The sequence below is a fragment of the Mastomys coucha genome, unplaced genomic scaffold, assembly GCF_008632895.1.
Source record: "Mastomys coucha isolate ucsf_1 unplaced genomic scaffold, UCSF_Mcou_1 pScaffold18, whole genome shotgun sequence".
NCBI classification, from domain to species: domain Eukaryota; kingdom Metazoa; phylum Chordata; class Mammalia; order Rodentia; family Muridae; genus Mastomys; species Mastomys coucha.
In genome coordinates, this window is record NW_022196900.1 from 48,146,051 (window position 1) to 48,166,121 (window position 20,071).

The following is a 20,071-nucleotide window of genomic DNA, read 5'->3' on the forward strand; positions in this document are numbered from 1 at the left end:
CCTTCCTCTCACTCCCTTCCTCCATCCCTCCCCCCTCCCCCCTTCTCTCTCTGTGTTTAATTTGTTTTGTTTTGGACACAGTGTCTGTATATGTGGCCCTGCCTGTTCTGCAACTCACTACAGAGATCTACCTGCCTCACTTCCCAAGTGCTGGGATTAAAGGTATGTGTCACAAAGCGTGGCCAAACTGTAACTTTTTAAAAAATCTATTTCATGTGTGCGTAAGTGTTTTACCTACATGTGTATATGTGGACTACATGCATGCCTGCTGCACAAGAGAGAGTATGGATCCCCTGGAACTGAAATTATGGATGGTTGTGAGCTGCCATGTGGATGTCCAGGTTCTCTTTAAGAACAGTTAAGTGCTCTTAAGTACTGAGCCATCACTCCACTTCCTACAACTATAAGTTTTTGTTCTGAAGTTTTTCTTGAGCCTTTATCACCAACTTCCTATTTGCCTAGCAAAGGGCTAGCATATAGCATATAAAGCCAAACAGAAAACAAAATGGGTATAAATGGGGAAAAATAGCTAATCCTTCTGTTTTCCATTTTGTATAACAGTTGTGTCCTCGTGGTCAAAATGTCTGTATTTCATGCATCTTGCAAGCATATTTTCCACTAGTAGCATTGTTCTTGCTGTGAAGTGAAATTGTGTAATACTTGGTTTCGTGATGCCCCACAAAAAGCAACAGGGGCCTTAACCAGACAATCTAGTTGACTATGCTGGGTTTCCTCTTTAGTTCTTCTCCATTTACTAGTCTTGTGCAGGACAATGACAGTATAAACCAACACACACATGAAGAATGCCAAACAAAATATCTACTTACCTATGAAGAGCATCATGAGATACAGCTTCAGCACGTAAGGGTAATAGGTGGATATGTCAAACGGAAGCATGGTGGAGTTTGTGCCAAATGACTCAAAATAAGGCAGTGACTGATAGATGGTAAATGCTGTTTAAAGAAAAAGGATCATAAAGATTCTCTTTCTGGGTTACAGGGGTGTAAGTGCATGTGTTTCTAATGGAGATTTTGAATCGACAACAAGAGTTTTACGATGATTGCTGAATCCTTTAGTTAAAGGTCCAGCTTGACACAGAAAGCTTGACACAGATTATGTGTCTTAAATTGTTTTAGCATTCTTGTTAATTATTGCCCATTGTGCACTATGCTGTTCATTGAATCCACACATTTCATGCTTACATGGAAAGACTGTATAGCATTTCTTAAAAAGATGAGTTAAAAATACATCTGTCTCCTCACTCACGAATAGGAAGATAGTCAGGATGGAAAGAGCTGCATATTTTCTTCTTGGAGCTACATGACACATGTTTAACATAGTGAAGACTCTGATCACTTCTGCTATAATGAAATGGATCACCCATCATTCTGTCACCATTACTGGCCTTAGGATATCTGCTTTCTTCTCAGCCCTAAAAGCACTTAATACAAATTTGTAGGAACTCTGCGAGAGATAGTAACATAAATTATTCTGTGGGAGGAGGCTAATTTAGTGTTAGGTACATAAGAGGATCCATGAGATTATATCATATGTATAGATTTTTTTTATAGCATTCCATACAATAAGATGGCATGCTATAGTCCTCTAAGCTGCAGCCATCAGGAAAGTGAAATAAAAGGTAGTTAGATTTTTGCCTTATGTGTATCAGTGTTTTGCCTGCTTGTATGTAAGTGTACTACATACATGCAGTCCCTGTGGAAGCTGGAAGAGGGTGGTGAATCATCTGAAACTGAAGTTACAGACAGTTGTGAGATGCCATATGGGTGCTGAGAACCAAACTCAGATCCTCTAGAAGAGCAGCCACTGCTCTTAACAACTGCCGAGCCATCTCTCCAGCTCCTTGATGCACTGGCTTTTATAACAATTATTTTCTAATTATTTCAAAATAAAATGGATTGTGATGTGATAAAGTTGGAAGCTGAGGCAGATAGATATGGGATGAGTGGCATCGGTGCAGGGCTGCCAGCGGACACCAAGCATGCCATTAACAAGGGCAGCCTCCAAGTCTCGAGCATTCTCACATAGGAGTCATCACTTGGGTATCTATAGGAGCTGTATTTATTTGTTGAATTTATCAGACATGAAAAATATAGCTTTAAAATTAAATAAAGGAAAACAAAACAAAAACTTAAATAAGAGTTATTAACTTGTTTAAATGTAGGTTTCCTTCTCTGCAGCATTTTATGCTCTGGAAGGTCCGGACAGCACACTCACAGGTAAGATCTCAGGCTCCACTTCTCCACTCCCTGGAGTTACGCATCATTAACACTGTGCCATGTGTATGCCTTGATTTTCTTCTGCTGATACTTCAGTTGTTGGGATAGTGATTTACAATATAATACAAAAGAGGAGATTGTATGGCATCCATATCAAAACAGGCTTCCCTCGACAGGGAAGCGCTTAGAATTCTGAATACCAAGAACAATAATGTTTCTTGCATACTTATTCATTCCTCACTTTTAGGGAAAGCGTCCATTATACAAGCTTTAGAAAAAAAGAACTCTTTATTTTGTTAATATAGATTTAATTTAAAAAATCACAATGTATATATTTGTGGACCACAGTGTGATATTTTGATATATGTATATAATGCTGAATTTAAGATCTAGTATTCAACATCTTGTATTTTTTAAAGTGAGATAATTGAATTTACTCTTTTGGAAATGTACACTATTATCAACTATGCTCACTCTGCTGTACATGTCTTACAATTGTATTTCTCCTAATGTAAACCTTATACTCTTTCCAACATCCATTCCTTTTATGTTCTTTATAGTATTTTCATATGACAAGACAAGTAAGTGCTCTTAGCAAATCTTCCATGAATGAAGAATTTCATTCTTAAAGAATAGGTGACTGGGTTTTAATGGTTTATAAAACATTAGTCTCTAGATTTTCTGAAAATATTGTATTTTTAACAATTCATTTTAAAACAATAGAAAATTTAAAATTCTGACTTACTGTTTCTTGCCATTAGTAAATTTTGAAAACACATGATGTTATTTTATATTCTAGTCTTTACATACAATTATTGGCAACAGCACCCTTTATAATGTCTGTATTTTCCTGTGGTTACTTTAACATGCTTTTTGCATTATTTAAAATCTTTAATCACGACTTTCAGAAGAAACTCTCTGCAGCCTATCAAATCCTCTACTGGGGGAAGTGTTTGCTCTTCGCTTATCCTCATGTCCCTTGAAAAATGCTTACTTTAGCTCCTTGATTTTTGCTTTATTTGTACAGGCAATAGTTGATCTCCTGTTTGTTGGCATGTATACTGGTGCACATGAGAAAGGAAGGAAGCAAGAGGCAGGCACCTATGTGTGCATGTGGGACTAGTCTAATAAGGGACACACAGTCAAGAAGCACACAGATGTCTAGTTGCAACTTAGATGTGCCCTATAAAGTAATATCCACAGTGCTGTACCGGGGAACCACTTTAGTTTAGCCTCCCTCTGAAAGTGGACACTCGTGGTAGTCAAATGGTCACTGGCAGAGATCTGATGCTTTGGAGGTAGTAAGAAACCCTCTCTAGTCAGAGATGACCAAATTTTTAAGTATTAAAAAAAATTAAACTGTAGGTTCTGTATATGTTAAGCCCAATTTTGGGACGTAAACAGACTCAGGGGTGAAATGAGTTGCTCCATACACATTGTTGATGAAGGCAAGGACCTAGATGGACCCTCACGCTTGTTTCTAGCCTAGTATGTTATACTCTGTGTAGGACTGCCTCCACCTTGAATTTTAATGTTCTCTCTCCCCTACTCTCCCTTCCTCCTTCCCTCCCCCTTCCTTCTTCCCTTCTGTCCTCCCAGTCTTTGAGAGAGGGCCCTGCTATGTATCCTTGGCTGGCCTGGAACTCTGTGTAGACCAGGCTGACCTGGTGTCTGCCCCCAGTGTTACAGGTATACCCCATCACACCCTACTGAACTTTGCTTCTTAATGGTTTGCTTCTTTGAAGCAAGGGAATAGACTGGGAAAGTTATCATCAGTAAGCCAAGAACGATAAAAAAAATAGCAATGTCCCTGTCAAGAAATTAGTGAATGATTATAGCTCAATGGCTTATATCAGTCAAAAATACAACAGGACTCTTACCTTCAGCAAAAACACACAGAGGGTAAACTGGCATCCAGAGTGTTTGACTGAGCCATGTCAAGACAGGATAAGATGTCCCTATGACTGACAGCATGCTATAAGTGTACCTGGAAGGAGACAGGTAGTTTGTAAGCATCATTTGCTGCTACTGTCTGGGAAATAAGAGAAGAAAATATGTTACTACAAATTAAACACTGGAATGAAATTGGAAGTGGGAATTACATGCTTTATTTCCTATAATTTAAGTAAGGACAGGGGTTAAAATGGTGTATTGTTGCAGGGGGAAACCTGTGTCTCTCTGGCTTATCTCATGGGGTGGATCATAGATAATTATACAGCTGAAGAGAGCAAGAATGTAGCTCTTACCTCCTCTGAAGAAATTACAGCTATAAGCTTCCGTGATTAATGACTTCAATTTTATTTAAAAGCCAAGCTCATTTTATGCAGCAACAGCTAGGCTTCTTGAAAAGACAGACCTATTTGCACATATTTTAAAGGATGATGTTATTAAAACACAACACACAAATTCATATCTATCATCCCTCTGTTTCTGCAGCTTTGCCCAGTTACACAACCAGAACTGGCCTTAGAAGCAGGTTTGAGGTACAGTAAGTAACTTTAAACCTGCTAGTGCAAAGTATTCAATGTGGTTTTATTTCTATAAATAAGCCAGTGGTTTCTACACTTCAACACATGTCAGAATTAACCAAATGGCCTATTGACTCAAACTGCTTTTCCTTTCTTTCTTCTTTCTTCAGTTCAGTATCCCAGCCTATGAGGTGATTCAATTCACATTCAGGGAAGGTATTCCTCAGCTAAACTCTGGAATTTTGTAGGAATACCCAAGGGTGTGCCTCCTTAATGCCCTTGGAATCCAATGAAATTCATAATATCAGCCATCACAGTAACTTGCTAATACAGGTCAATATCTTATTTTTTCTTTTGTTCCTTGTGGCTTTGGTGTTCTATCTAAGAGTACATTGTCAAATACAACTTGATCTTTTGCATGCAGTATCCATTTTCTCCATTATCTTTTGTTGAGATGATTCCATCCCCATTGATTCTCTTTTGACCTTTGCAAAACTTAACCCAAACTAGAAGAGGTTGTCTCTGAACTGACAACTCTGTCCCCTGACTGGTCCATGGATCACACATGTAATAATTGTTGCTCTGTAGTAAGTCCTGAATTGGAAAGAGTGAGACCAAGTGTGTTCTTATAAAAGTTTGATTCATCTGAGTTCAGGTTTCTTTGTGAATTTTAAGATCAGCATCTCAATTACTGCAACAAAACCAGTTGAGATTCTAACAGGGCTTTCAAAGACTGCAGATTTACTTGTGAATATTGGCATCTGAACAATATTAAGTTACAATGTGGAATGCTTTTCCATTTATCAATGTCTTTACTGTACAAGGTATGCCTATTTTTGCTGAAATGTATTCCTGAGTACTCCATTCTGTTGGAGGCTATTATTGTAAACAAGGTTGGCTTTGTTATTTTTATTTTCAGATACTTCACTGAAAATGCATAGAAATGCTGCTGATTTGAATTAACCTTGCATTGTGTTGTGCAACTCTACTAAACCTGCTGGTCACTTACAGTTTTCTACCATCTGGAAGCCTTTTACATTTTTTCCTCATTGCTGTGGCTAGGAATTCCAATACAGTGTTGAACAGAGTGAATGTCCTTATCATGTTCTTAGGAGAAAAGCATCTGTCTCCTCATTAGCTCTCATCGTTGCAATCTTTTCACAGGTGCCTTTAACAGATGACTAAGATCCCTGCTCATTATTTTCTTTAAACTATTTCACAGCAGATTGAGATGGCATGTCTACCCTCATGGTGCAGAGAGAAAAACAGTATCAAAAGCAGAGCCCGGAGGTTTTACTACTGGCTATAAGGGAAACAGAAGCATGAACATGGGTGCTAATGGTATAGTTTTTATTGCCAAAATGTGAGAATAATGCAAATGTGCACCAACTATGAGATGATCCAGGGTTTTGTTGATACAATGGAATATTATTCAGCCACAAAATGCCATGAAATACCATTACCTGCTACAACACTGTATTGAGAACACGATTCCAAGGAAAAAGAGAATGGTAACAAAAGACCATCTATTCAATGATTCTATTTACATGAAAAATAAGAAAGCCCATATAGTACAAATATGGTTGCCAGGGCCTGGGGAAGGAAGGAATCAGGAGTGATATGTGCATATGAGCATATATTTCTAACAGGTGATAAAAACATTCTTCAACTGAATAATAGTGATGATTGTACATCTCTTTGAGTATACAGAAACTCATTTATTTTTAAAAAGTTAAACTGTGGTAGTTAACTTATATTTCAATAAAGTAGTCATTTACAAAAAGGACAATGGTTTGCCCAAGGTCATGTATCAAATAAGTAGTGGAAGTTGGTTTCATACTGCTGTATCCTCTATGTCCCTAAAGCATCCCATTATAGTTTAGTACTACTTTTAATGTGAAAGTCATTTTATTCTGTTGAGTTTATCTGAGAATGGACACTGAGATAGGCGGACTCATATTCCAATATATCAGAAGGCTGTGGTCCTTAGGGAGGAACCAATGCCTTGTATAAATAGGAAGTCACAGGCTATAAAGACTCTTTTGGGGCTTTATCCCATCCAGACATTTGAAGCAGCAGTAGTACCTAGGGATGCCATGGAAAGACTAAGTTAGCCATTGGATCCCACTGGAAATGGATATGGGGGGCCATTTTTCCCCAGAGAAAAGAAGTCCTATTATAAAACATTCTTGAAGTCAGAGAGACCAACTGTTGTAGTTTGCGCCTCTGTTGCTATAATAAAACATTGACCAAAACCAGGGGTTTGAGGGAAGAAAGACTCCCAGGTCATCTTCTCTCACTGAAGGAAATCAGGGTAGGACTTGAAGCAGTGAGTAGCCAAGGTGCTTGCTGACTTGCCTCCAGGCCCACAGTAGGCTGGACCATCCTTTATCAATAAGAAAATGCTTCCAGAGCCCAATCAGATGGAGGCAATTCCTCAGATGAAGTTCCCCTTTTCCCAGGGGGTCAGGTTGACAACTAAAACTAACTGTGACACCAACTTTGTGGGTTCTGACAAGTAATGAAAGTCCATTATTAAAATAATGCATGCTAGAAGAATGGGAAGGTCCCTTCTATTAGTATATAGCTATGAGGTCATTTCAGGTGAGTATCATGGTAAAGCCTTCTGCTGGGGACCTGAGGGCTCAGATTTGCACTTTAAATACAAAGATTGTTTTCATTTTTCTTCATAGGCCCTCTACGGAAAGTCCTACATATACATTTCTATTTCCATATAAAACAATATGCAGTGAGGGTTTTCTGTCTCATTCAGAGTAACCAGTATGAGTAGCTGTTAGTCATTTCACTGAAGCAATTTTCCCTTCTATTAGCAGGTTGATTGATGCTTAAGATAGGGTCTCACTATGTAGTACTGGCTGGCTTGTAATTAGCTATGGAGGCCAGGCTGGTCTTGAACTTACAAAGATTAACCTATCTTTACTTCTGAGATTAAAGGTATGTACCACCGTGCCCAGCAATTTTGCTTACTTACCTTACCATATCCAGTAGATTCCATAAGATGAATAAAACACACACTACATATTTCTCTTGAACCTCCTCTTGACTGGTAATCACTCCAAAAAGGATGGTCACTCTCTCTGTGAGCTAGAACCAAAACAAGTTAAGAATTTGGGTGTTAGGCCACTTAAGTAACTTTCTAATTTTAAAAAACAGGGCTTGTTTAAAAGAATGCTTTAGCTGGAAATACATTTTCTAACCTATTCGCAGTGGCTGTCTCTGAAAGAGCTGTGTTATGAATGACTTTAATTTTGTTTGTTTTCCTGTACTCTTATAATTATATGTAATGAAACAAAGAAAGCATTTTACCTAAGTCAAGATATTTTCTCTCTTCTTGACATACATATATTTCTATTCACTTTGGCAAGCTTCTACTTGAGTATCCACTATGAATTAGATCAGCAGTTCTCAATATTTAGGTCATGAGCCCTTTGGGGAGGGTCAAACAACCATTCACAGGGGTCACTTAAGACCATAAGGAAACATGCATATTTACATTATGATTCACATCAGTAGCAGAATTACACTAAGTAACTATGAAAATAACTTTATGGTTAGGGGTCACCACAACATGAAGAACTATATTAAAGGGTTGCAGCATTAGGAAGGTTGAGAACCACTGGATTAGATGGTACAGTAAAAATGGCCCTGCCTTCAGAGTTAGTGGTGAGGAATGTAATTACAGTATGTGCCACAGAGGGATGCACAGTTAAGGAGATACTATTGCCCGAGAGAAGGATGAAGAGAAGTTCATGAGGACCAGAAGCATTTCAGCTGGCTGCTGATCGATGGATTGGAATTACCTAGTAGAGTAGATAAGAGGAAAGACATCCCAGACAAAAGCAGCCTCAGCAGAAGTAGCAGTGTGGTGATCTACGCTGCCCTGAGGAAGATCAAGAGCCACAGAGAGGCTCGAGTGGGTAGGGTGGAGAAGGAAAAATAGGAAAAGTAAATGAAAATGCGTTTGGGGCTGGGTTGTGGAGGGTTTTGAATGACAGGCCAGAAAATTTCAATTTTAGCCAATAGAGAAGCCACTGTAACTTTTTTTTTTCAGGGCAGTAATGGAATCCTAACTGTCCTAAGCCAGTGGAAAATAGAAAGAATTTAACACATTCTTAGAATATATGTTATATATGCCAAGTTATAAGCATTTAAAGATCATTGAAAACGCACATATTTTGGCTTAGTTCCAATTACCAGCTTAAATAAAGCACATCTTTCTTTCCCTACAAAATATAAAGTGCCTTGTGTTATAGTCACATAGTCTGTACAGTCTACATTTTTATGCTTAGTAGGGTATTTCTCTTTGCTCTCAGTGGTCAAAAAAATGAACTCAAGATTAATGGAGCATATTAGTGGCAAAGAAAAGAAAACATAAAGGGGTTGATTGGTATTTTATATAGCCGTCTTTTTAAAAAAAATTAAAAAGCTGATTAAGGAAAAAAAATCCTGGGATAATCCACAACAGAATGATGGGCTTGTAGTGTTAAAAAAAAAAAAACCCAAGATTTGTCAACGGCAGTCCACATGATCAGAAATCCACATGTATAAACTATGTCAGCATGTTTATGACTACGGAGGTGAGTCAAGAGGGCCCCTGCATGGCTAAGGGGAATTAGACATGATTCAAACTTAGTCAATCTATGGGAGTTATCTTTCCTTTCATCAATCCATCTTTAAGATATAATGATCTAGTTTCTTGATTTAGTGTATATAAATTCTTCTAAACTGCAATTTAAGTAACTGAGTAATCCAATCTGGCTGACATGACTCCTGGCAGCTTTTGCATGTAAGACTTGCAAAAGCTAACCCTCACAAATACTCAGGGACCATCTCATCATGGATTGCTTGCAAATTTGGTGGCTAGGAGACTTGTGCTTCCTAGTCACCCATGATATGATCATAGCATTTAAATTCTTTTCCAGCTTTCATTCAAGTGAGACTGGTTTGGCTGGGATTACAATGGTCTATAAAGAGGGATCCTATCAACCTCAAATTTTAGAGTGCTCAACCATGAGCTTAGAAATCTATGCTGTGTGCATCCATGTGTGTGTATTTCCTGAGGTTTTCTTTTTTGTGTTTTTGTTTTTTGTTTTAGATTTTTGTTTGTTTGTTTGTTTGTTTTGCAAAACATAAGTTCTCTGAGTTTTAGGCATTAATCAAATGCAAGATGAGATAGTGTCTAAGTATTTGTGAGATGCAGCCTCACTGGTAGATTTTCCTGTCCTTCAAATGGTGAGGACAGAGGAAAATCTACCAGTGAGGTTGGTGCTTTATGATGACGCTATATTAAAACAGCAGCAAAGGCTCTGTGACTTCTTGGTGATGGAGTCCCTAGTTGCATAAAAATCAGCAGTAGACATGCCCCCATGTGCCAGCAGGTATACAGAAATAGGAAGATTCCTGCCACATGTAATGTTAACCTAATTCATTATCTGATGGGTATTTAACTATATTTGATGATGGCAAAATAGAAGAATTTTGTTATAGATAGTAAGTTGATAAAAGTCAATACTTATTACATTCTACCAATTTCAAAATTTATAATTTTATATTTAATTTCCAAAATAGTGCTAAGAAGGCACTGTTGCTATTTATTTGCTTTTACCCAAAAGCATCTGTTTTACTAGGTAATGACTTCCTTCTTGTCTGGAATCAAAATCTAGACAATGACTCTAAGTCCTACATTCATGTTGGGAGCCACTCCAGAACCTAATATCCAGAAATAGTCCATTCTTTAAAGGAGTTTCTACAGCTGGTTAGATGGCTCAGCAGGTCATGGCACTTGCCAGGTAGGCCTGGTGACCGGAACATGCAATCCTGAAATCCTCATAGACTTGTAAAGAGGAAACTGACTCCTCAACCTTGTCTTCTGACTTCTATGTGTACAGGCAGCACATATATATTTAATTTTAAAAACTGACAAGTTATGTTGTTAAATGACAAGGTACATTATAAAAGTGAAGGGTTTCTTGCCTGTGCATAGATAGCTCCAGCAATAAATTCTAAATAAACTGAGTGGTCAAATACCAAAGAAGGCATGCAGGTGGGGCCGGATTGGCAGGACGGGAAGGAGGCATGAAATGCCCAAAAGTCATCAAGAAATGTATGAAATGAAAAACAATATTTTTTTAATTTAAGAAATAGGGAAAATGGAAGGATAAGAACAGTATCTTGACTATGGGAAGAATTTCTCAACTCAATAAGTTTAAATCTCAAAGTTATTATTTTACCAAAGTTAAAACTATTTTACATCTTACTAACATTTAAAAAACACAAAACATATATACTTGTTTGAATGTGAGGAGATATATGTACATAGGTGTGAACATGTGTGTAGAGCCAGAAATTGATCTCCAGGGTTGTTTTCTGTCCCTGTCTACCTTGTTCTTTTAGACAGGTCTTTTTGTGGAACCCAGATCTCACTGATTCATTGAGACCAGCTGGTCAGTATGATCCAGGGCTCCTCCTTTCTCCACCTGCCCAGCACGGGGCTAGAGGTGGATGTCATCACACCTGTCTTACTGTAAATGTTAATTAACTGTGGAGCAGAGGGGTATGGAGTGAGGTGTGAGTGTGTGGTGTGAGTGTGTGGTGTGAATACCATGGTGCATGTGTGAAGGTCAGAGGACAATGCTTGGGAGTTTGCTTTCTCTCTCTCCACCTGGGTCCCCAGGGATTGAACTCAGTTTGCCAGATTTGTGGAACGAGCACTTTCCTCACTGAGCAATCTCTCTGGCTATTATTTATCTCAGAACATCCAGGAGGTTCTTGTTTTAATGTCTACTATGTAAGGAACAGAGAGCATTGTCTGGATGGCAGTTTTGGAGTGGCTACCAACATGACAAGAATGAGAAGATCTGAGTGTTTAGATCATAGTACTCCGAGTCATACTTCCTGAGTTCGATTTCAGATCTGTAGGAAGTATTGTTCATACAGGACATTTTTCTGCCAAGATAATAAAGACTCTCGGTGGATTTTTTTAAAAGCCATTCTGCAGTTGTAAAATCACACTATATGATGAGAGCTTTGTACCTATTCACTGAAGATCTCCATGAATCAAAATGACAAGACCTAAAGACCCTAACTTTCCCTTCCAGTAAACTGTGTGTGCTCAACACATCAGCAGCTTTAGCTCTTGTAATAAAAGCCTGTCCTCAACCCAAGGCCTACAGGGAGAAAAATCTGTGAAAAGTTCAAAGATGACTTAGTTTAGCAGTCAAGGTCAGGCGCTCCCCAGCCTGGAGAAAGCAGACTGCAGAAACCCACTCAGAAGTGAGTTAGACACTCTCCTTTGAGGTGCCTTCCTTGCCTTGAACACAAACAGGAGGGCAAGCTGGTGACATTGGTTAATACAGAAGTGTTTTGTGCACTTGACTATCATGAGTGGAACCTATGCAGGCATGATAATTTAGAGGAAATCATTTGTAGTGTTTTGATTTACAGATTTTTAAGTTGCATAAGCATGTTTAAGATTAATACATCTGCCACAATGTTCATGGTGATTGATATAGAGGCAGGATATGGCTTGGAATCACTTGTAGCTGTAGTCAGCTGAGCTATATTCCCCTGAGAGTTACCTACAAGGGAACCTGTCAAGCACCGTGGGACAAGGGTTGTTTTTCCCTTCAAGTTTTGTCATGAAAAGCTTCTGAGGCTTCCACAAGCCTGAAGACTCAACAAAGGCTTCAAAATCAACCCTCCAGTGTGGCTGGCTGTATTCCCATTCTACAATGGTCAGGTTATTGAGTTTTGGCTTTCTTTAATGAAAGTTATCAAAATCAACTAGTCCCCATTAACTTCTTTAAAAAAAAAAACCGATGTAATGAAATATGCAAATTTGATTGGAAGGAAAAGGCTGGAAAGGGAGAACTCAGCTTTCATTTGTATTGTCATTTTTAGCATGCTTCTTTTAAAGCTTCCCACTTGAAACTAAGAAAGTAAAAGCTCTATGTTATATTTCTATGTATAATTTAAGTGTTAAGCTCTATGTTATGTTTCCACATATAATTTAAATGATATATGATTATTATCAGCAATGGAAGTCTATAAACAGCTTTTTGTGTTATAGTTTTGTATTTTCCTCACAAGTAATTTAGAAATAAAATATAGATGCCTGTTAAATATCTACTGTCTTATAGTGTGTGTTTTTTCTGCTTTTTTGTTTGAGCAATTCCATATAATTTTTTAAATTATAGTTTATTGCTTGTTGTCAGATATGTGAGTGTAAAACATGTAAGAACTCGGAACAGTAAGCAAACCCAAGTCTGCCCTCACTCCCTTGGTACCAGCACTTGCCAGATGTTCCATTAGCTGTTCAACTAGCTAATCCTAATCCATTGTTCATGCTAGGTGGAATTATTTATCTAGACATTTTGGAAAATCTGTTCACAAAAAAATGCACTCTGTTGTGGCTTCACAATGCTGTGAAGGTAATATCATAGTAACATTACAACTCTGCAAACATAGCTTTAGTCTTCTTTGAAACACAATGCATTTTTGCAAAATATATTGCATGCAGTCAGCTATAATCAGTGTAAATAACTCAGCTGCTTTAAGTACCATTTCTTCATTTAAAAATGGGGAAATGAGAACTCCACAAATGATTTCACAACCTAGGGTTTTGTTACATTATTTTTAAGCTGAGGACTTGGGGTGATCCCCTAATGAAGGGATTCTAATTGTCTGCAGAACTTGAACAGGGAAAGGCACGTAATATGAGAATTTACCATGATGCCTTTTCAACCTCATAAAGCTTTTTCAACCTCAAGTTGGCAATTACAACCTCAAGAAAAGAGGAAGATGAATAGGCATGTCAAAAGAGCTGTGCTCATCGTCTGGGATATACAAAGCCCAGGATGCTCAGCCTCGACCCTGGTACCCTGATCCTTGCTTGTCCTTTCCCAGAACCAAAGACTTAAAGAACATTGTGCTCCACTAGCGCTGGACTTAGTAAAATCACTTTTTAGATAAATATTTCTGCATGTGTATTTACTATTGTTCTGAAGTAACCAAATCAGGAATTGTTTCCTTGGTTTCAACGATTTAATGATTTCAGTGATTCAAGGATTTAATTTGTAGTGAATGAATAAAAACCACACTTGAATATTCTGAAATTTGTACTCCTCCCAAAATTCAGATGTCTCAGCTCTAGAGTAATTTTGCATATTAGGCAAGTCTAGCTAATTCTTTCAAGCAAACCATATGTGTGCACTTTCTAAGGATATTTCAAGCTCTCCGTTTTCTTCCCAACAAGACAAGGTTCTCAAATCTCACAGTGTGCATTAACAACAACTAAACTAACACAACTTTTCCTTCTGAAAATGTTTTATTACCAAGATATTAGTAATAACCAAGTCAGCCAAAAAAAAAAAAAAAAAAGAGCCCTTTAAGGAAGAGTGAAAGTGATAACATGACTCAGATTTAATATGAACTTAATTCAGCTCTGAGTGAATAATCCACATGATAGGATGCAGCTTTCCTGCACTCTGAGTATTTGCTTCTGCTTTCCAAAAGTAGCTTTCTGGTGTACACATCTTGACATTTTCAGACCCATTCAGCCAGACATGCCAATAAATCTTGTTTCTAAATTATTTGCTGCATCTATGGCCAATCTGTTTCCCTCTTTAGTTTGTAAAGTAACATGTTTTAAGGAGATTCTATGAGCTCTTAGCTGGTTAATTTTAATATAACTATATTGTACACTATTATCTCCATTTTTAAATACTTGATATTCCAACACATAAAATGCCTTCTTTCTAATGAACAGTGATTCTCTATTTTTGTTTAATAAGTATAATGAAATCTACGCCATACCTTTTAAAATACTCATGTTTGTGTATCTGTGTGTCTGTGTGTGTGGCCACACACATGCATATGTCCCCACACTCTCCTGCTACTGTGCATGTGTAGATATCAACTGTAGAAGTTAACTCTTTCCCTCTACGATGGAAACTCAGGTCATCATGCTCAATGGCAAATGCCCTTACCTAGACATCTCGCCAACCCATTCTTGCTGTGCCCTCCTATAGATCCTGTTAATATTTATAATACTAGGATCTTGTAAGATACATGAAGATTAATCTGTTAGTTGCATCCTTTAAATTTTCATGTTACTTTAAGCAAACTAACACAGGGATCTTTGACACTACACCCAACAAGTTTTAAGCTCTGTTTACATTCCAAACATTTTGCCAGGTATTTAAACACAAGATGATTCTGGTATTTTAGGAAATAGTTTGTATTCAGATTTCTTTTGAGGATACCTAAAATTATGCACATCTAGATGGCTATTCCAAATCCTTGAGTTTTTAGTCTTAATCTAGCAATGATTATCTATGTGAAGTATATACCAGTGAATTTTCAATCTTCTGTCAACCTGTTGTTAAAACAAACACTTTTTTGTTGTTTGTTTTTAATCCCCTATTCTTTCCCATCAAGAGCCCAGTGGTTGTGGTAGCATAACCTCTGGTCCATAAGAAGAGCCATCAACCCTGGTCCATCAACCCTGATCTTTTCCACTTTTACTCTACCTCAGAGAGAGACACATGCAGAGTGATAAATGGCCATGGAATCTCTAGAACAGGATCCATGCAGTGCACACACAGGCCAGTGGCACTTCCCAACCACCACCAATGGGCCAGACTAACTGTCGTGGTTTAGGTAAAGGAATCCTGTGAACAAATTCTGCCATAAAATCACTAGGGGCTCTAAATAAGACACAGTAAAAAAATTAAATAGACTCTACAATAGCAGCATGTGTTAAACTTACCTGCAAAAAGCGTGGGAAAAGCTGACTTGACTCAATGCCAATGTAAATGTGCAGTAGCTCCAGAAGGGAAATGGATTGGCACACCCGCATAACCAATCCAATAGCATAAAATGTGTCGACCATTGAATCTGTGTTAGTGAATGGCATACAAATACAGAAAGTGTGAGTCAAAACTGCATCCCAACACATATTTGCAGAGTACAGCAAAATACAGATGAGAGGCATTTATTATTTTAAATTAGCTGCTAAATCATAGCAAGGTGATACACCCCTAGAAAGTACTGTGGTACTCATAAGAAGTACGGAGGTACTTACAGAATGTATGTATAGTTCTTTGTAATTGGTCCTCTTCCAAAAAGAATGGAAACTTAGAAAGTCGTCACAGCCACGGTTATTGTATTTATTCCCAATATATGAGATTCTCGAGCAATTCTAACACAAACACAATCCATCAGAATCTAAACCCCTTGACATGTGGATCATTTGGGGGTGAAGTTATTAAAATTCTGCTGTGCTCAGCTTTTTCATTGAGAAAAAAAGGCAATGAGAAAACTGGTTTCATAGGAATTTTATGGAAATGACACTGTGGTGCTGTGATGTCACAACACCATGTTTGCTCGTGCTTGGGTCCTGTACACAGACTGGACTAATGGCTCTGGCTTTGTTTTGAGCACTGAACTTTGGAGTTGGCATTGTGAGAAGACCCGACTGAGGTATTCCCCTTAGAGGGAACCGAACTAGAAGGGAACAGATGGTCCTCTGATGACAAACTTGTTGCTTTAAGATCTTCAATAAAATCCTGCCCCATTCAGAGTCTTCTAAGGGTGATTTTTCTGTTTTTACTGGATTCTAGGCATTTGTATGATTATAACTGACCAAGCACCAGGGATTCTTAAGGTAAGAATCAGGGTCTCTATAAGGTAAATGCTATCATCACATGCTCCTCTCAGACACAATTCCTGACACACTAAATAGTCCATACTCCTACCCTCTGCCTGTACCTACCATTACACAGTCCAGACAGAAAAGATAGTAGGGTCACACAAGTTCAAGGCTCTGTTGCTCTTGACCAACTTGAATACTTGCCTAGAGCAGCTTCTCAAATCTGTGGACCACAACCCCCTTACAGGGGTCACACAACCTTTCACAGGGGTCAGATATCAGATATCCTATATATCAAATATTTACATTATGATTCATAACTCAAAATTACAGTTATGAAGTAGCAATGAAATAATTTTATGGTGGGTGGGGGGGAGGGTGTCACCACAACATGAGGAACCGTATTAAAGAGTCAAAGCATTAAGAAGGTTGAGAGTCACTGGCTTAGGGAATGGAACTGGTCTTCCATTCATTCCATTGTCCTCAGGCTTCATTTCCAATGAACAGACCAGTTCTGCTTATCTACTCTCAGTAGCTGCTACAATTACAGTGGCAAAACACATGGCTAAAGCCACTTTGCCCACTCGAGGGTTAGGGTCACATCAGAATTTTTGCCTGGGGCTTGGGATGTAAATGAGCTGTAGTCTGCTCATACAGCCCAGCCTAACTAACAGGTTACTGATGGCCTCCTGCTACTTGATCTCAGTCTCCCTCTGGTTGGAAACTCTCAGTTCCCATAGTTGACATTCAAGCCTTCTGCTTCGGCTTTGAGGTTATTAACAAAGGCAAGAAGGCACACATTTTCAGCAAGACTGAGAAACACAGGAGAGTTTGTAGCAGCCTACGAGATGAGTATGATATAGGAGTCTCAACTGATGAGCTCAGCATGTTTTTTTTTTTTTTTTTCCAGCCATGCTGGTGTTTGTTTTTAGCTAAACCAGCAGTTGCTCAAATTGTCAAGTCACCAAAGAGTTGTAAACTGTGATGACACTTACTCATGTGGGGATGGGACATGGAGAGGGCTGTTTTGACAGTCACTTGGTGACTCACTCTTTAACAATCTGAAGTAAATAGTTTAAAGCATAAATTCTTGACTTTTTAGGAAACTGAAGGAAGCTTATGATTCAAGTCATCAATACCAACTGCATGTAGGTGACTAGACACCAGTGTGCTGTGTCATGTACATGTTTCTTCTTAAGGGATCAAATGGGGTCTTGGGGGGGGCATAAAGTTTGTCATTCAGTTACTAGTACTCTCCAGCTACCCTAAATCTGGAGTATAAAAAGTAGTAAATGAATTTCATTAATTTCTCATTGCTCTGCACAGAATGTCAGGCTGGAACTTACAGACTTTTCAAAATGCATTTAATTTGCAAGTTTGGTGCAGAACCAAAGTGGAACATACCAAAGATAGGTCTTTGCTTTCAGAGCACACGGGTGGCTCTGGGGCAAGACAGGCCCCTCTCACCTTGCCTTACCTTCTCTCCCCGATCTAAAAAGGTTTAAGTCTGAAATAATAGAGTACAATTATGGAAAGACAAACTCCAGAGAAGTGAACGGTGCCAGATGCAGGGTGCACAAAAATTCAAAATGAAAACCAGTGAGGCCAGATGAATCCAGGAATACAAATTAAAAATCGAAACCATTTAGTAGTGTTTACCTTTCCCAAATGAGAAGAATCTGACTGTCATATTTGCCAGTATCCATGAGTGGCCACAGAACTGAATTAAATAATAGATGAAAAGATACACATTCTTTCTATACCTATAAACACAGAAAAATGCCATTAAACACACTTTTTAATGTAATGTACCAGTCAAGCCGAGCAAGCAAAAGACAGCTGTTCCAGGTCAGAGTTCTGTATTGGGGTCTTTCACTGGGCTGTCCCTCCAAACCCTTTAGAGTCTGATTGGATACATTTATCTAACAAGAGTATGTTGACTGAAATAGCTTAAAACCAAAGATCTTTTCCAAACTTCATCCTCATCTTTGATAACATTCTAACCTTGTTTCTCTAACACTTTCAGCCACTATGAGGATAGCTTCGAAATTGGAAGGGGACAGGGAGGAAACAGTGGTGTAAAAGGACTGATTTGGGCAGCTTGCATTCCAGTAGCTCAGCTTGCCAACTTAACTTGAAAGCGCTGGCTTACAGTTATCAAAGGGGAGTGGTCACGAGTGTATTGTGACTCAGTCACTGAGCACCGCTGACTTTTGTGATTGGGGTTGCGCTGGTTGTTATAGCCTGCCTCCTGTTGTATTTTACAAGGGAAGCTAGTTCTCTCCATCAAATGCACATAGAAAGCAGTTTAGTTGCTCAGCCAAAAAAAAAAAAAAAAAAAAAAGGAAGTCAAGCTGAGTGTAAAAATGTATATGTGGGGAGAGGACAACCAGGATGTAAACTGAATAAGAAAGAAAGAAAGAAAGAAAGAAGGAAAGAAAGAAAGAAGAAAGGAAGAAAGAAAGGAAGGAAGAAAGGAAGAAAGAAAGAAAGAAAGAAAGAAAGAAAGAAGAAAGGAAGGAAGGAAGAAAGGAAGAAAGAAAGGAAGGAAGAAAGGAAGAAAGAAAGGAAGAAAAAAAGAAAGAAAGGGAGGAAGGAAGGAAGGAAGGAAGGAAGAAAAAGTGGCAGATTCTTGGTTTGAGGAGCTGGAAAAGGAGATGAAGGGCTTCCCTGTGTGCATTAGGATGGGTAGAGTGGCCTTGTTAGTGTTAACAATGGCTTTTCTTAAGTTGGAAATTTCTGAGAAACAAGGTATACAAGCCAACTCTATGGACCAGTCAGCAGATGACCAAAACTGCCATAGGGGTTAAAAGGGGAAAACTGCAAGCTAAACAGAATCACCTGGCTTCAGGCAAACACTCACCCCAGGCCCTAGATTCCCTGGAATCAGTCCTGTGACAGATGCTGCTGCACAGGATGCTGTCAAAACCACCCTGCGCCAAAGTCTAGGGCACAGCAGGGACAAAGAAGAGGACTTATGAGAGCGAAGGGAAGGAAAGGGAAGAGGTGGCCATGCAGCCTGCCCTTCCATTTCCTCATCTCCAAAACTAAAACTTTAAAAAAACAAAAAAAAAAAAAAACAAAAACCCAGCAAAACCTCCGTCCTGAATCTATGGAGGAGAAAATGCAATCCACTAACACCAAGCAGGAGGAGCAGTAAGTGTTAAACAGAGTCTGGAGCTTCGCGGGAGTGAAAGCCGATGGGTGGGCTTCTGCCCAGCTCCCTGGCCCCTCCCTCCCCGCAGCCCCGCGCCCTACCTGGGCTGCAGCCAGGCTGGCAGCACCGAGGGCCCCATGGGCCACAGTCTGCTCCTCTGGCACCTCCGGGAAGCGGCAGGAGTAGGCTGGGAAGGCGCTAGGGGCGGGAGGCCTCGGGCTGGGCTCGGGAAGGGCGGGGCCTCAACACACTCAGCAAGTTTTGAAAAAAAGCAGAGGTCATGAGATGGGCAGGAGATGCAAGCCAAATTCCTGCCATGCTGCACTAGGAGAGCTGGCCAGGCATAGAAAGTATGCCGGATGAACAAGCACATCTGCACCCCGAGGCTTTCCAAACTGATCCCAGGCTACTAATATGTGGGTGGAGACCCCTAGGAGTTTACCTGCCTATACTCTTAACTGGATCTAACTAGCTCCAAGGGTGCAGGGATCCTCAGGGTGGCCAGGTCTTCTCTTAGAAGCCCAAAGGGAGGAGGACG

The 20,071-nt window shown here is 39.2% G+C and overlaps 1 protein-coding gene across 1 annotated transcript in view; it reads right to left on the minus strand.

Annotated features, from left to right (window-relative positions):
- Positions 1-19,766, minus strand: part of Hacd4 (3-hydroxyacyl-CoA dehydratase 4) — a 28,731-nt gene extending 8,965 nt beyond the window's left edge. Inside the window, exons 1-6 of the mRNA XM_031377826.1 lie at positions 19,635-19,766; positions 18,036-18,139; positions 15,495-15,622; positions 7,698-7,810; positions 4,118-4,224; positions 828-953 (exon numbers count right to left, since the gene is read on the minus strand). Of these exons, the coding sequence (XP_031233686.1) occupies positions 828-953; positions 4,118-4,224; positions 7,698-7,810; positions 15,495-15,622; positions 18,036-18,139; positions 19,635-19,672 (616 nt within the window). The 5' untranslated portion in view covers positions 19,673-19,766. The remainder of the gene's footprint in view (positions 1-827; positions 954-4,117; positions 4,225-7,697; positions 7,811-15,494; positions 15,623-18,035; positions 18,140-19,634) is intronic.
- Between the last annotated feature and the right edge of the window lie 305 nt (positions 19,767-20,071).